Genomic DNA, 17445 nt, shown 5'->3' on the forward strand with positions numbered 1-17445 from the left:
GTTAAGATCTCTGAGTGAAAATTGAGCATTAGTTGAGAATCACTTATTGAAGCCACTATCAATTCGCTTCAAAGTTAAATTTGGATATATTCTATATAATCATAAATCATGTCTCAATCACTTGTTGTATTTGAGCCATCAGGTAAAATTAATTACCTGTACAATAATAAAATTAGTGGCTTTAACGAACATATTGCAAGTATCGTCAATGAGACGTACAATGAATTAGAAACAAATTTTTTCACCACAAGCTCTAATCAAAAAAGATTCTACAGTTATAAGAGAGATGGAAGATATGCATCGCTATATTTTGACATTGTTACCACTTTGGATAGTGAAAAGATCAAACAGACGTTGATAGGGATCTTAAAAACGTATACTAAGATCACCGAAGAACACGACGAAGACGATGAAGAAACAGAAGAAAAAGTCAAGAAGTTAATAGATTTTCAGTTTAACCAGTTGATGAAATACAAACAGACTGAAAAACCTGTGGTAAAGGGCATTGAAACACCATTATCTACCGTATCTAGTAATAATAGTGGTACGAGCACCCCAAATAAGCAGAAAACGGGAGCCAGCGCCAAAAAGATGAGAAAATGGGATGGAGATCAGATGGTTGAAAGTAGCGGAAACTCCGAGGGCTTAGACTTTTCTAATAAGAATGAGTCCAGTAGTGACTATACTAGGATTGATAATGACCAGCTTAAAGTTGACCCTACGGCATTTAGCAAAAATAATGATTTGGTTCTAGTACAGGAATTGAATGATATTTTGGGTGAAGACGATGATGAAGAGGAAGAAGAATCCACCAACACTAAATCAGGGGGGTTTTTTGGAAAGGTTACTTCTTACTTTGGTTCATCGATTAATATAGATGAAGTTTCAAAGAAATTCTATGATCAGTTAATAACAAAAAATATTGCTCCGCCGACTGCTAAAACAATACTTGACAAGATCAAAAACAAGCTTGCTAACAAGCAGGGAGTTACAATTGCCATGTACAAGCAAACTATGGTTGAAGAATTGACCAAGATTTTGACACCTAATGTCTCTACAGACTTATTGTATGAGATCAAGGACCGTTCTGAATCAAAAAAACCATACGTTATATCAGTTGTTGGTGTCAATGGTGTTGGGAAGTCTACCAATTTGGCCAAGTTAGCGTACTGGTTCTTGCAAAATAATTTGAATGTTTTGATCTGTGCCTGTGATACGTTTAGGTCTGGAGCTGTCGAACAATTGAAAGTTCATGTCAATAATCTACAAAAATTGAATAATTCCTCATCATCCGAGTCCAAAATCGATATTTTTGAAAAGGGTTACGGTGGTGGTGACCATGTTGTTGCAACTGCTAGGCTGGCAATTCAGCACGCATCTAACGAACACTATGATATAGTATTAATAGATACGGCTGGTAGGACCCACTCCAATGCTAAGTTAATGACTCCATTAAAAAAATTCGGTAATGCAGCTAACCCAGATAAAATTATCATGGTGGGTGAAGCTTTGGTTGGTACTGACTCAGTTGAGCAAGCAATAAATTTCAATAATGCATTCGGTAACAGGCGTAACTTAGACTTCTTCATTATATCAAAGGTTGATACCGTTGGTGATTTGGTAGGAACTATGATTAATATGGTTATGGCTACAAAGGTACCAATCTTGTTTGTAGGTACTGGTCAAACTTATACTGACATTAAGAGGTTAAGTGTTAAAACCGTAGTAGATATGTTGATGAATTAACATTATATTACCCCTGCTCATTTGTTTGTTCCTTATTTGGAACCTAATTTAGCATATATATAGCGCTGTATCTATTGTCAATACAAGGCTTATAATTACTAGTAAATTTTGTTAGCGAATAAATGCGACAATGCGACAACTCTTGACAGCGTTTCTCCAATACAATCTATAACAGATCAAAAATTGATAGTCTTTAATTTAAGACAGCTGGTTGTATATCATTTCAATGCTAAGCAAAATTTTAACATAGTATATTGTCATAATAAATTAAGAGATTGACTTATTTATCGAAATGAGACTTCGTTCTAAGAGAAAGGATTCAAACTCATCAGGTACACATGTTATTCAGGAAGGAACAAATTATAACTTATATTTTAAAATAAATGCTAACAGAGCAGCAGATTTGGTACAGAAGGCTGATACAGAAAGTGTGAATGAGTCCGGAACTGCTACATCTTCAACAACATCTAGTAGAAAAAATGTAAACCCAGTTTTAGTGGCTGTACTTAATAATGTGAAGAAGAAAACGAAAAGAAGAGTTAACACTAGTCAGCCATCATGGGATGCAACATTACAGTTTCCACTAAAGATGAGGGATTATTCTCAGGTATTTAGTTTGACTGTATGGGATAAACATAAAAGATACAAAAACTACCTTGGGGAGTTGAGATTGAACTTGAACGACATTTTCTTCAAAGATGGGAAGTTTCAGTCAAAGTCTGATCTTAAGTGGTACAACCTATACTCCAATAAAGAGTACCATAGTTTTGTTACCGGTTCATTGTTATTATCGTTCGAATTGGAATTAAAAAAGCGGAAACAAAGAAAGTCGAAAAAGACGAAGGAGCAGGTACAAACCCCTTCGCAAACGCCAAATCCTGAGACTACTCCTGAGCTCGAGACATTAAATGTTGATAGTAGTTCTCCTGGAATTGTTGTCAACGTAGTGCCCCCTTCCAGAAAAGCAAGTGGAAATTTACATAAAAAGGTAGACTCCCTAAGTCTTTCGGATACCGAAACAGGGATACCAATAACAGTAGAAGAAAATAAAGAAAAACATTTCTTAGAGTGGAAGAGACTGTTGATATATTCTGATCCTGATTCAAGTGTTACAAAACCTGATGAGCAAGGTTTTTATTCTGATACCGGGGAAGTGCTTAGTTTACTGGCAGACTTGTCTGATATTGAATCGATCAGCTCTGCTGCTGTATCAAATCCAGATGCCAGAGAATCGGCTGATCTGCAACACAGTCCTGTTTCATCGTTGCGAAATCAAAAGTTCTTGACTGTAGGAGCAGACGACCTTAGTTCAATGTCTGATGGCTCTATATTCTCGAGTGATAGTGCTATGAATTATGAAAGTGATGCATTATCAAATGATAATGCCGCCAAAGGGATCCTGAATTTAGGGAGCGAATTATCGAAATCAAAAAGAAGTTTCGGTTTCAAAAGGTTAAAAAAGAAGAAAGAAAAGGAGCAATTCAATTTAAGCAAGAGAGCTGTCCTAGGTGTTTTATTTCTTGAAATTGTGTCTTGTTCCGATTTACCTCCTAACAAGAGCTTTAATCGTGCAACTTTTGACATGGATCCATTTGTCGTAGTAACATTTGGGAAGAAAACCTTCAGAAGTAGTTGGAAACGTCATACATTGAATCCAATATTTAATGAAAGATTAGCATTTGAAATCTTGCCACATGAGAGTAATTTTAACATTCAATTTTTTGTTCTTGATAAAGATCAATTTTCCTACAATGATAATGTTGCCAATCTCTCTTTAAGGATGAAGGATATTACTAACATGGCTACAGCACCTCCCGCTACAGCATATGAAAACAAACATCTGTCTCCTTCTTCATTTTCTTTATTGCCCAATGCCCTGGATGCAGCCCTATCTACAGGAGAGAATGATTCCCAAAATTCAAGCATTAGAATACTTGATGACGACAATATGGTACATTCTGTTAGAAAGAAAAAATTCACTAACAGAAAAAAAGTTACTGTTCTGCATGCAGACACTTCAAGATTTAAGACTATGAACTTAACATTAGATCTACATAAATCGAAGAACTTAGGAAAGTACAATCCTACATTGAAGATACGAGTTAGATTTGAGCCATATGAAAGCTTGAGAAGACAATTATGGGGGATTTTATTAGAACAATATGAATTGAATGAAACTGAAGATAAATATGACTTTATCGAGTTAATTTCATTTTTGGATACATTAGGCTGCGAAAATAGTGATCAGATCGTAAGCAAATTTTTTGATAAGTATAAGAGACTGGCTTGGGGAGGCGATTTATTATCAATCAGTGAAATTATTGATGCTCTTGAGGATCATGTTAATTTTTCTACCGGGATTGATGATAAACTCTTTGATATTGAAAAATGTCCATTGTGTTGCCAGAAACGATTATCTAAAAAGCAAGACTGTGATATAATTACGCATGTAGCAATTTGTGCTTCAAAAGATTGGAGTATTGTCAATAAGTTATTAGTTTCATCTTATGTTACTCCACAAATTGCTACTAAAAGATGGTTTACAAAAGTTTTAATCAAGCTTACTTATGGAAAATATACATTGGGTAGCAATTCAGCAAATATCTTAGTTCAGGATAGAACTACGGGTATTATTTTGGAAGAGAAAATGGGAATCTATGTTCGGTTAGGTATTCGATTATTATACAAAGGTTTTGATAAAGCCAAAACCAGACGAATTAGACAAGTATTGAAAAAATTAAGCATAAAGCAAGGAACTAAATTTGATTCACCACAACTGAAAAATGATATTGAGTCTTTTGTTAAATTTCATAAATTAGACTTATCGCAATGTCTCGAGCCGAACTTAGATAAATATGATACTTTCAATGAGTTTTTCTATAGAAAGTTGAAGCCAGATGCTAGACCGAACGAATCGCCTCATGACAATAGAGTTGTTGTTTCACCAGCAGATTGTCGTTGTACAGCTTTTGCTACTGTTAAACAAGCAACAGAGGTTTGGGTTAAAGGGCGGAACTTTACGATAGCCAAACTTTTCAACGGTAATTTCAATAACCTCCAAGAAACTGATCTATATAAAGCTGACTGTTGTTCATTAGGTATCTTCAGACTAGCCCCACAAGATTATCACAGATTTCATTCGCCTGTTGATGGTGTAATAAAGAATATCAAATATATCGATGGGGAATACTATACGGTTAACCCTATGGCTATTCGATCGGAACTAGATGTCTTTGGAGAAAATGTGCGTGCTATTATTCCCATAGAAACTAAAGAATTTGGTACTGTTATTATGGTTGCTGTTGGTGCAATGATGGTCGGGTCAATTGTTCTTACAAAGAATGAAAATGATGAAGTCAAAAGAGGAGATGAAATCGGTTACTTTAAATTTGGTGGTTCAACTATTCTTTTGTTATTTAACAATAAGGTGTTCAAATTCGATTCTGATCTAGTTAATAATTCGAATACATCTGTAGAAACATTGATTCGTGTGGGTGAAAGTATAGGCCATGCACCAGAGATTGAAGAGTATAAGAGGGACCATATAGATTTTGGTGCTCAATCCAAGGATTTCAAGTTGAATTTGATCAGAGCCCTTACTGGTGGCGACTTAAATACTTCCAAAGAATTAAGTAATTGGGAGAGTACTCACACAAATATTGAAGATTTAGTAGATGTTGTTAAGGAGGAGGATATTGTTGAAGACGAAGAGGATGACGACCTAGAAGAAGAAGGTCTGTTTTACAGTAATGAAAGCGATGCATACGATTTATAGTCGTTACATAAATCAAATTAAATAAATACATATATTGCATAACTACACCCTTTGTGTACCATTTACTCTTTGATTCCATACCTTTTCTTATCCATGTAATTGAGTTACAATGGCCTATTTACACATCAAACCTTTGTTCAGGAAACAAGCTTAAAGGGGAATAAAACTTATCTTCTTTAAACCCACTTGCTTCTTCCAATCCACGAACGTGCCACCCTAAATATTCAACATTGTATTTAAGATTCTGGACTTCATCGTATTTTCTTTGTATGAATATAGGTTCTAAGACAAATTTTGCTAACAATGGTGGTAAAACCAATCCACTCAATAATCCAATTGTAGCTGGCGATTTGATAACTAAAGACATAATTGATTTATTTACTTACCTCTGCGTCAAAATCATTTAGTGGGGGATGCAATATATTTATACTGCGAATTTTTTGGTGGTACCCCGGAGAGACCCTGAATTCGGAACATCACGGAATTTGATATATTATAGATTAATCTATATAGATGTAGTTTGGTAATGAAATACTGTCAGTAGCAATCTGATAGTTTAAAAGTGTAGCTGTATCAAATTACATCTAGTATGTATATACGACTATATAATTAGTTGAGTTAGGCCTTCTGTTGACCGCCATATAAGCTTCTCCATTCATCGATTTTGCTTTCATCAATTCTCTTGAACAAGTATTGGGCCTTACCGATACAGTGACCAGGTTCTAAAACTAATTCGAACTTATCGGTAATAGATAAAGGAGGGGCATTCAAAACTTCGCAAATTTGGGTAGTAGTTTCTGGCATGAAAGGACTAATGATAGCACTAACCAAGTAAATCAAATTCAAACCAACGCCCATAACAGCATCAGATTTGTCCGGTAAATTAGTATACAAATTATTGTCTAATTTGTTGTCTTGCAAAAATTGGTTACCACGAGATGAGATAGACATAGCGATTTCTAAACCACGACGTAAATTGACGGCTTCCATATTTTCAATGTAACTAGCTAATAATTGATTGATTTCGGAATTAAATTGATCATAGTCTGGAATGTTCTTAGGATCAAATTCTGGGATAACACCGTTATATTTGGCGATAACAAACTTGACTAATCTATTGACAAAGTTACCCAAGTTAGCCAATAACTCAGAATTATTCTTAGTAACGAATTCGGTCCAGGAAAAGTGAGAATCTGAAGTTTCAGGTCTCACAGAAGCTAAGTAGTATCTCCAGACTGATGGAGAAATGTTAGTGTCCTTTGCATTGTTACCAAATACACCTACACCTCTCGATTTAGAAAATTTACCATTTTCATATTGTAAATATTCGGTTGTATTCAAGTGGTGCAATTTGGTCCAGTTGTCTCTAGTACCAATTTGCGTAGCTGGGAAAACAACAGTATGGAAAGGAACATTATCCTTACCCATAAATTGGTATAAATCGACATTTTCTGGATTTCTCCACCATTTCTTCCAATCCTCTGTTTTGTCGTCCTTGAAGTAGTTTGCAGTGATAGAAACATAACCAATTGTGGCATCAAACCAAACATATAAGACCTTTTCCTTGAATTTTTCCAATGGAACAGGTGTACCCCAAACTAAATCTCTAGTGATACATCTTGGCTCTAAACCTTGTTTCAACCATGAATTGGTGATAGTCTTTGAATTCTTCGACCAAGCACCCTCTTCGGAGGCTTTTTCAACCCATTCCTTAAGTTCTGGTTCCAAATCATTCAATTTAATGTAAATATGAGTGGAGTTTCTAGGAATTGGTTTAGCATTATCAACCTTACAACGAGGGTTTATCAATTCGAATGGATTCAATAAATTACCACACTTGTCACATTGGTCACCCCTGGCATCCTCATATTGACATTTAGGACAAGTACCTTCAACAAATCTATCGGCTAAAAACGCATTATGCTCTTCACAGTACAATTGTTCAGTGGTCTGCTCTTCTAAATATTTATTATTAAATAATTTCATAAAGATATCTTGAGCAATTTCAGTTTGTTGAGTAGTAGTAGTTCTTCCGAAATAATCAAATCCTATATCAAACCAATCATAAACATCCTTGTGGATCTTGTGGTATTTATCACATAACTGCTTTGGTGTAATTTTTTCTTCCAAAGCCTTAGTTTCAGTAGCAGTACCATATTCATCTGTACCACAAATAAACAAAGCATTATAGTTTCTATTCTTAGCATAACGAGCATAAATATCTGCTGATAAAACAGAACCAACAATATTACCCAAATGTGGAACATTATTCACGTATGGCAATGCAGAAGTAATCAAGATATTTCTTTCGTTTTCCTTTGGGAGAATTCTGTCTGCTTGCTTCTTCACTAAATGACCGACTTGAACCTTTTGAACTCCAGTATTCTCGCTCTTTTGTCTTTCTAATGTTGTAATAGACAAGGCATGCTTAATACCTTCGCATACTTTTGGAAGTTCACTAAATTCCTTAAACCACTTGCTAATTGGAGTTTCATTCTTACCATCATTTAATGCCCCATATACCGCAGCAAAAAGAATGATCTGGCTAGCTGAAGTTTCTACCTTTTCAAGTTGTACAGAGCTCTCATTGATGGCCTGAACAACTGCATCCTTTTTATTCGATTTCAAAGCTTTATAAAGGCCAGTTTCTTCGAACTCTATAACACTATCTTTGCTGAAATCATTTGCAAGGTACTTTACTATAGCATTTGGTTCCGATAATTCGAAGCCTGTCTTCTTATCGGTCAATGAGAGAGATGAGTCATTTTCACTCAAAGAAGCACTTAATTTAGGTTGATAAATAGCAGTAGCTATAGATAATTTCAAATTATTAGTTAATGTCAATAAGTAGCTACCTTTTTCACCAATTAACTGAAGCGAAGACATGTTATTCGTATGTAATTTGCTAGTTTCTAGGATTAATGATCTTCTTTTTATGTTCTAAAAAGTTGAATGCTCATTACTCATATATTGTAACACAAAAATGTTTAAGGCCTTAACTAAGAGAAGAAACTAATAAGAAGATAACTATTACTAGAAACATATAACATAATGCTAAGATTGGTCAGAAACGTGAAATTGAAGCGATATGTCAATTTGATGTCCTTAAGGAATATAACGAGTCAAGCGACTGACGAATGGAATAGTTTGATATCATCTAGAGATTTAAATATCAGAGATGCTGAAATCAAGGTAGATTCGGACAAGACTTTGGTGGGAACAACATTTATAGCTAAGGATAACATAGCTACTACAAAGGAGCCTACTACATGTGCATCAAATATGCTTGATAATTATTGTAGTCCATTTGATGCCACAGTGATCACCTTATTGGAAGAACAAGGTCTGACGATGATAGGAAAAGCCAACTTGGATGAATTCGGTATGGGATCAGCTAATGTTAATTCATACTATGGACATTCTGTAAACCCATTGTTTAAAGAAAAAGAGCATATTACTGGTGGTTCGTCAGGAGGATCGGCAGCCAGTATTCAAGGAGATCTAGCAACTTTCAGTCTAGGTACAGACACAGGAGGTTCGGTGAGATTGCCTGCTAGCTATTGCGGTGTTGTAGGCTTCAAACCTACATATGGAAGAATATCAAGATGGGGTGTAATCCCTTATGCTCAAAGTCTAGATACTGTTGGGATTTTTGCAAAGGATGTTGATACTGTGCAGAATGTTTTCAAGGTTTTAGATAAACATGATCCGAAAGATCCTACGTCATTGCCAGCTGACTTTAGAAAACAAATAAGTAAGGAGAGAGAAATATACAAGAAAAGTAGGTCACAATTGGTCTTTGGTGTCCCTGATGAATTTCTAGTTAAGGAATTATCACAAGAGACAAGAGAGCATTGGCTGCATTTGCTCTGTACGTTACAGGATATGGGACACATTGTAAGAAGGGTATCTATGCCTTCTTTAAAGAAGCTGATCCTGGCCTATTTTGCATTAGCTACGGCGGAAGCATCCTCAAACCTCTCTCGTTACGATGGAATACGATATGGGTTTAATACCAATAATTTGAAAGACTCGCCATTAGAACTTATAGCAGAAAACAGGAGTAAATCTTTAGGCCTTGAGGTTCAAAGAAGAATAATTCTTGGGAATTATACTATGTCGGCAGATTCGGGTAATCATTACTTCAAAGCTACAGATGAACGCCGGGATATCGTTGAAGAATTTAACGAAATATTGAACTTCCCAAATTTATTGATGAATGATCCTGCTGAGTTCCTGTCTGAAAAATGTGATATTATTGTTACTCCAACGGCCATGAGTGGACCATTGAGCGTGGAAGAATATTTGCGTCATGATAAGGAAAACTTTTTAAATAGTTATGTAAATGATATATTGACAGTACCTGCCTCGTTAGCAGGAATGCCAGCTATATCAATACCATGGGAGACCCCAGGAACGGACCCAACCATCCCACAGGGAATGCAATTGATGGCTCAGTTTGGTGATGACTACTTTCTTCTTAATTTTACCGCCGAGTTGATGAAACTTAACAGCACTACATAGTCGGTTGCTTGTCTTGTATATACTGTAAACATAATAAAGTTAATGCTATATTTAAACAATATATGAAATGAACAGTTGAATATCATAACATCATTAGTAACTGGTTGACTAGAAAAAGTTGGTAGAAAAAGGTAGAACTAAACCATAAATATAAAAATGCAAAGGTATATAAAAGATTAGAAAACAAATGTTGAAATCATTTTCTTAAAGTCCATTTAGTGTCTGCCTAATAGAGTCAAAAATTCTTCTCTTGTCTTTTGTTGATCACGGAAACACCCAAGCATACAACTGGTAGTGGTTGAAGATCCAGTCTTTTGGACTCCTCTACTAACCATACACATATGAGTTGCCTCTATAACAACAGCTACTCCTCTAGGCTTCAAAATTTCGCCCAATGCCATCGCTATTTGTTTCGTCAATCTTTCTTGAACTTGAAATCTTCTGGCATACATTTCAGCCAAACGGGCCAATTTGGATAATCCCAACACCCTCTTATTTGGAATATAGGCAATGTGAGCCTTACCGAAAAATGGCACTAAATGATGTTCACACAATGAGTATATCTCGATGTCTCTCACAATAACCATCTCATCGTGATTCTCCTCAAAAACTGCTCTCTTGATAACATCTCTTATGTTATCTTCATACCCTTTTGTAAAGTATAACATTGCACGGGCATAACGTTCAGGAGTTTCCAATAATCCTTCTCTATCAACATCTTCCCCTAATTCTGTCAAGATGGTCTTGACTGCCGAAGCTATTCTCAGCTCTCTAGCATCAGCCTCTTCCTGTGTTTGTTCGATACGGGAACGAGCACCTCTGGATGGCCAAGACAATCCATCATTGTCAATAGGAGGGTTCAAAGTACATGGTGAAGCAACCCTGGTTTGTAAAGGTGTACCAAAGCTCGGATTAATATCATCGCCAGCCAATCTTGATCTTTTCAATGGTAAAATCGGTTTGGGGGAATAAGTACCATTAAATGGCTCACTTTTTGCTACCTCATCATTCTTCCCTGACATTGTATACTATATCTTTTTTCAGTTTCTAATACTCTATTGCCAAAGCTTGAAAAACTTGCTAATCTTAGTCATTAATGAACGATTTAGATCTTTTCGCAGTTGTCGAATTTTATTCACGTGAAAGTGTACGATAGACTCGGACTACCTCAGACTACAGGCTCAAGATGTTACTAACTACGATACTCTACAAATGCAAGCAACGTGCTTATAATGATATAAAAAATCATAAATTCGTAGAAAAAATTAAACTCACAAAAAAAAAAGAATATATAAACATTAAAAGTTATTAATAATCGTTATTGAGAGATGACTTACTCACAGAATGGATTCAAAGCACGTACAGTCAAACAAGGTAATGCCATACCTATTTCAGCCCTAATTAGGATTGGCACTTGTGTTAACTCCCTGATCTCTTGAATATATGAACCATTGTCAACTCTGGTAATAAGGTCCTGCAAGTATGGCTTCAAGCCACTTAATGCGTCGATATCACTCGCTCCGTTAGCAGAGTCTGATTTAATCAACGACGATGAATTAGTTCTGACATTCCTTGGGAAAGACGACGACCTAGTTGGAGACGATGGCATTGATCTTGTATTCAAATCCTTGGATTCTAGATCGAATTTATTGATCGAAGGAATGGTTATATTTGGAACTTCCAAGTTCAATTTGGATAACTTCTGAACAATTGAGTCCGACATTACGTTATTCTTTTCCAATAATGTCTTGCTCTGCATCTTTGCTGCTTGCAATGATGAAGTTCTGTATTTGTTCTTGATTGATGACCTATACGATAAGGAAGACTGTTCATCAGGAGGAATATATGTAGCCGAATCTACTCCCTTTTCCCAGTAAAGTTCTAAGAGTCTGGATGATTTATCGAACTCTGCCTTCACTAATGGCAACTGATCACCATGAACTCTCTTTTCAACACCAAATTCTGGAATAAACACATCAAAAGATGATTCATAAACTTGAATGACTGTACCCATGCACAATAATTGGCCAGCACTTTCACTAATTTCATTAATAGTTTGGGATAATAATAAGTGAATTGCTTGTTCTTGCGCATTAGCTGCGCAGTCTTTCTTGAAGTTACAGTAATCAGCTGTTGCCTTTAATGCATCCAAATCTACCGATCTATCTTCTTCTGTTTTATTAAGTACATTCTTTAATTGTCTGTGAACAATCAAGTCTGCATATCTTCTCAATGGAGCAGTAAAATGAGTGTATAATGGAATATTGAAATAATAATGGCTATAGCTGTCAGGATCTTGCTTTCCCGCAACATAATACTTTCCTCTTGACATGCACTTGTACAATAAAATTTCAACGCATTGTCTTTTAACAGGATCTTGAATTTTCAAGATAGACTTTTGCAAAGTCGACGAGTTAGTTGTGTCAATCTTGAATCCTAAGTTAGTTGCCCTTCTTACAAAGGTTTCCATTTTTTGTAAAGTTGGTAATGAGTGACGACGCAATAAAGCCTGGTCTCCTAGGCTTGCATGGATCTTTGCCGCAATAGCATTATTCACCTTATGTGAAATTTCATTTATAATGTCAAAAGAAAGACTATCTTTGAAAATATTCAAATGTAAGTTAACCTTTTCATCATCTAATTGATCCAATAAAGTCAAGTTTGGAGTAATGCCTAGGTCCTTGTCATTTAATCTTTGACGACGGAACTCTTTTGCAATCAAGCCAAAAGTCTTAATATAGTCTGACGTTGCAGATGATATATTAGTAACCTGCTTACCGTCTAAAATTTGATCAAAAGACTCATACTTGACAATTTGCTTAGGCACTATAATAGATTCATGAATGTAAAGATCTTCAACTTCAAAGTTATTTGTATCAATTTCAAAAATAACTGAAAGCGCTAAATTTCTTTCGTTTTCCTTGAAGGAAATTAAATCATTGACTTGCTGTGGGAACAAATGAGTTATTTTCTGAGGTAAAAATACGGACGATGATCTCTTCTTTGCCTTTCTATCTAATAAGGAACCAGGTTTGATAAAGAAGGCAATATCAGCTGCATGGAATCCTAATTCAATCTTAGAATCTGAAAGTCTCTTGACATGCAACGCATGATCAACGAATTCTCCATTTTGAGAAAATGATATAATATAATCATTCAAGTACTCTGTTCTGTTGATGTTATTTAATTCAGATTCAATACTTGGGAAATCATTGATGTAAGAGCTTATAACTCCACTAACATCATCCTCAGGGTATTCATCACATAAGAAATTATTATCTCTTAAAATAGAATTGATTTCCGTTTCAGGATCATCAATCTTAGCTAATTTGCTTATCAATGTACCAAATGGATGCAAAGAGGTAATAGGCCATCTCTTGATCGACGCAACAAATAATTGATCCGCGTACCTTTCGTGATTTTCCACGAAATCCTTAGGAGCTTGTTCGGTTGGAATAGCAATCAAAGGCACTTTTTTGTCTGTGGGCTTAAACCAGACAATCTTAGGTGCCCTTGGTTGTTGGATAGATGGCTCCTTTCCGTACTTCTTATCCTTGGCTGCTTGTGCTGCTTGGGCTGGTCTCAATAAACCTAAAGTACCAGCAAATAATTGACCAGGTATACGATCAACAACTGCAACAACATGACCAGCATACAATGGCTTGACTTCATCGTTAATTTCTTCTTCTTCAACCAAAAGTAACGATTGACCTTCAACTTCAACGTCATCATTCTTTTTCATGGTAGGTCTTTGTTTTAATGAACCTCTTCTGGTCAAGCCAGAGTCTCCATCAGTTTCAGATTTATCCTCTGTTTCGCCACTAGTTGTAGGAGCTGATGTCGAAGTTGCATCGTTGTGGATATCATCGTTTAATATTGATGTGGCTGGTGTCTTACCTAAAGTGTTGTCCTTTCTTCTCTTCTTTTCTTCCTTTTCCTTCTTGGAATCCCAAACTTCATCGACAACCAATAATTCAATAGCCACTAAATCACCTTCTAATGCACGGTTACGATCCTTTGAACCACAGATAAAGATATCGGCATCCAATAGACCATCAGTCGAGACGTATGCATCAGATCTATTCTTTTTATTAACTCTTAAAGTACCAGTAACTAAACGACCGTCACTGATTAATTCAGGTAATGAAGATTGTGGCAAGTAAGGAGCAAAAAGAGATTTACGTCCACTTCCATTTCCGTTTGCCCCATTATTATTAGGCATAAATTGAGACAATGACGAAATAGACGAACCACCCCCATAAGAACTATTACGAGGTCTATGCCCCGGAACAAACGAGGCTTGCGGAGGCTCAAGTTGAGAGGATTGTTGCCTCTGATGTTGCTGCTGTTGAGATCTCCAGTTGGTATTCATATTGGCTGCACCATTTGGGTCGAAATTCCTAGAACCAGATCTATAGTGAGAACCACGTCTTTGGTGTCCTCTCTCTGGACTTTGACTGATCGTAAAGTTCGGAGTTGGAGGCAATAATGAGTTATTTTCTGGAGGAAATTTGAATGATTGTTGACCGTAAGCTAAAGACTTTGATCTATTATGGGTAGATCCAGAAGATCCACCCGAATACGAAGAATCATTTTCGCCACCCTCGGAGCCTGAACTTGGAGGAAATTTGAACGATCCAATACTGTCGTTGGTGTTAGGACTACCGCTAGATTTTGGACTAGAACTAGAATTATCACCGGTAGGGCTCAATGATGTTCTATTTGTTTGTCTTTGGTTAGCAGCAGCTTTGATTGCTTCATTCAATCCCAAAGAATGTCTTCTGTTGTGACCCAAATTTTGGTTCGAGGCTGATCCAGTTCTTCTGTGGCCCTGGCCACTACCCCCACTATTCGAATTTATCGAAGACGATCTTGAATGTGAACGGTAGTTGGATGGTGGAGGCATCAATTCTGAGGCATTATTGTTCGTATTGCCTCCTCCAGTGTTGTTGCTATTTTTCGCCGGATAACTATACTGTTGTGTCATCTGTTGCGCTTGCAATATCTGCTTCTGCTGCAATTGAACCGCTTCCAATTGACGTTGGAGGTTATATTGCTCTACCATAAGCGTAGTTAACTCGCTTGGCGAACGTCTATGTGCAATATGTAAGTTTCTTGGTTTCTTGGACCCTGCTCCCCCGCTAGAGCCCGGAACGCTCAAATTATCTGAGCTGTTGCTATTACTATTCTCAGCGCTCATCTTTACTATTATTTTCCGCTTTCTACCAATTTAATTGACTGCGTGTCGAATTAATAATCTTTCTCTCCTCGTAAGCAAATATTTGATATTTCAACAAATACCACTATGTATAACTATCTTCTATAATCTAATATCAATTCTCAACTTCAATTATCTTCAATTGATGTACTCAAATATAAATATTGCAAAAAAAGTCTTGTTGCTTGCCGCTACTTTTTTATAAAAGGATTGGACGTGTCCCTAATTAAGTCCACTCAATATTGTATTAATTCTATAATGAAAGTAATCAATTATGCAATATATCAGTATTATCAATTACTTAATACTAATCTTCCAAGAAAGGGTAATTATATTAATTACTAAAAGACAATTGCTATCAATTTTGAAAGAATTAAGGAGTTAACAGGTTTTATATAAAATTTTTGTAGATAAAATCCTCAAGAGCGGTCACACTGCGAACTGCGCACAAAGTGGGTCCAGAATCATATTTACTAACCTTCACATATACACATTTCCCATCTACTAGAAACTGGATATTACAAGTGAGTATATGGTAGACAAAGGTAGGGGAAGTATAATTATTATTTACGGGGCAGGCTGAAAATGGCAAGCAAGTAAAGACACATTATGTGCGTAAATACTTAGAATTGCATTTTGATGAGCAGAGATGCATGTAGAAGTAGATTTACGTTTGGATAAAATCGCTAATTGTATTAAATAGGCAGCATTATATACTAAATGAGACCAATTCACATTCAAGAGTGGAAAGGTCTAGTAAGACGATTTGTCCAGTTTGCGAAAAATCAGGGATACTGATTAAAGTAATTTGGGCGGTCTCATGGTTATTGTGATCTCTTTGTAAGTTGATGGTTTTTGCATGGTACAGTTTTTGATTTCCCACAAAATAGACGTGGGGAGTTTCATCTGCGAGGGTGAAGGGGTCCGAGTTGTCAAATGGATAACAGTAAAGGGTGTCTGGGGCTGTAGGAATGATATTTTGCCACTTGATGTTTGATTCCATGATGGTGAGAACAACTTGTGGATCGGAAAGAGTTTCAGCGGTCAAGTACTTCAAGATATCACTGATATTCTGTCCTGACGTCCCTAAGAGACGCAACCCACTTTCTTCGACCTCCATCCATGCAGGGTTGGTGAGACTTTGTAGAGTAGAACCTCCAACGTATCGTTTATTGGACTGGAAAATTGATTTGTGTAGAGGCTGTTGGGGCAAGCATATTTCCGCCGGATCGTTGTTACCAGGCATTATTGATATAGGTAAAGAAGGTAACAAATCAGTTATAAAATTGTCCAAGCTTTTCAAAGAGTCTGTGTTATATTTTGAGATATTTTTTGATCCGTAGTTGTTGGTTGTGAAGAAATCATCATCTACCGTCTCTTCAATCGGCGCAATTGAGTCTCCAGCTATAATCAACCGCGATATCCTCGAAACATCGTGGGCATCGGCATTGTTTCCCAACTCTCCCGCCAAATATTGCTTTAATAACTCTATTTTTATATCGTGATTAGCCTCATCACATAATTTAAGTCCCGATACAAATGCAATCTTATTGTTTTTTTCTTTAGGTGTCTTAAGAGGTTTCTGAGGTGCCACTGATGGAAATACAACATCCATTATTTCAAATATCCCAGCTTGAATCTCAATTCCTAATATTGCAACAATGCAACCTGTCACCAATATATTTTTCTTTAAAAATTCATCGTTGTTCAAGATAGCTCTACCAGACTCATCTTCCAACATAACGACCGGCATGTCTTTTGCGTTCGGTAATGTATACGTATCAGGAACCTTCGGTAAGACGTCATCAATACCATTTTCAACATCTTGCAAAATGTTCAATTTGTTCTTCATGTCAGAAAAAATAGTACCACTTACCCAGCACAACTGTCCACTAGATATATCCAATATCTTATCCCTTTTAGTTACAATTTGTCCATTGACTTTCTTACTACCATCTCCCCATTTTTTTAAAGCATTATCATCGACACTTTTTTTCAAAACGGATAATCTGTATTGGTACATTGAATAAAATTGTTTGTCATATTTGCGTTCTTTAGTCTTAAGATCATAATCGTTTTGCTTCTCAAACTCTTCCATAAATTTAATATTAGTTCTATCCACTATGTCTCCTGGGGCATCTATATCATTATTTATATACTTTTGGAACGACATTTGTGCTTT

At 36.2% G+C, this 17445-nt stretch overlaps 8 protein-coding genes across 8 annotated transcripts; 3 read left to right on the forward strand and 5 right to left on the reverse strand.

The window, feature by feature from the left end:
* Positions 1-108: 108 nt before the first annotated feature.
* SRP101 (Signal recognition particle receptor subunit alpha) lies at positions 109-1746 on the forward strand (the record flags this gene model as incomplete). Its single annotated transcript, XM_015613200.1, has 1 exon — positions 109-1746. The coding sequence occupies one exon, from the start codon at positions 109-111 to the stop codon at positions 1744-1746; it is 1638 nt and encodes a 545-aa protein (XP_015465956.1).
* A 292-nt stretch (positions 1747-2038) lies between these two features.
* PSD2 (phosphatidylserine decarboxylase 2) lies at positions 2039-5521 on the forward strand (the record flags this gene model as incomplete). The annotated part of the gene is made up of 1 exon (XM_015613201.1): positions 2039-5521. One exon carries the CDS (start codon positions 2039-2041, stop codon positions 5519-5521), a length of 3483 nt encoding a protein of 1160 aa, XP_015465957.1.
* Positions 5522-5639: 118 nt separating this feature from the next.
* On the reverse strand, positions 5640-5888 carry AC631_04373 (uncharacterized protein; the record flags this gene model as incomplete). Its single annotated transcript, XM_015613202.1, has 1 exon — positions 5640-5888. One exon carries the CDS (start codon positions 5886-5888, stop codon positions 5640-5642), a length of 249 nt encoding a protein of 82 aa, XP_015465958.1.
* Positions 5889-6139: 251 nt separating this feature from the next.
* MES1 (methionine--tRNA ligase) lies at positions 6140-8407 on the reverse strand (the record flags this gene model as incomplete). The annotated part of the gene is made up of 1 exon (XM_015613203.1): positions 6140-8407. The coding sequence occupies one exon, from the start codon at positions 8405-8407 to the stop codon at positions 6140-6142; it is 2268 nt and encodes a 755-aa protein (XP_015465959.1).
* Positions 8408-8572: 165 nt separating this feature from the next.
* Positions 8573-10045, forward strand: AC631_04375 (glutamyl-tRNA(Gln) amidotransferase subunit; the record flags this gene model as incomplete). Its single annotated transcript, XM_015613204.1, has 1 exon — positions 8573-10045. One exon carries the CDS (start codon positions 8573-8575, stop codon positions 10043-10045), a length of 1473 nt encoding a protein of 490 aa, XP_015465960.1.
* Positions 10046-10260: 215 nt separating this feature from the next.
* AC631_04376 (GTP cyclohydrolase I) lies at positions 10261-11067 on the reverse strand (the record flags this gene model as incomplete). Its single annotated transcript, XM_015613205.1, has 1 exon — positions 10261-11067. The coding sequence occupies one exon, from the start codon at positions 11065-11067 to the stop codon at positions 10261-10263; it is 807 nt and encodes a 268-aa protein (XP_015465961.1).
* Positions 11068-11378: 311 nt separating this feature from the next.
* Positions 11379-15245, reverse strand: SSD1 (mRNA-binding translational repressor; the record flags this gene model as incomplete). Its single annotated transcript, XM_015613206.1, has 1 exon — positions 11379-15245. The coding sequence occupies one exon, from the start codon at positions 15243-15245 to the stop codon at positions 11379-11381; it is 3867 nt and encodes a 1288-aa protein (XP_015465962.1).
* A 727-nt stretch (positions 15246-15972) lies between these two features.
* HYS2 (DNA-directed DNA polymerase delta subunit) lies at positions 15973-17436 on the reverse strand (the record flags this gene model as incomplete). Its single annotated transcript, XM_015613207.1, has 1 exon — positions 15973-17436. One exon carries the CDS (start codon positions 17434-17436, stop codon positions 15973-15975), a length of 1464 nt encoding a protein of 487 aa, XP_015465963.1.
* Between the last annotated feature and the right edge of the window lie 9 nt (positions 17437-17445).

This window comes from Debaryomyces fabryi, assembly GCF_001447935.2.
Source record: "Debaryomyces fabryi strain CBS 789 chromosome Unknown contig00116, whole genome shotgun sequence".
Classification (NCBI taxonomy): domain Eukaryota; kingdom Fungi; phylum Ascomycota; class Pichiomycetes; order Serinales; family Debaryomycetaceae; genus Debaryomyces; species Debaryomyces fabryi.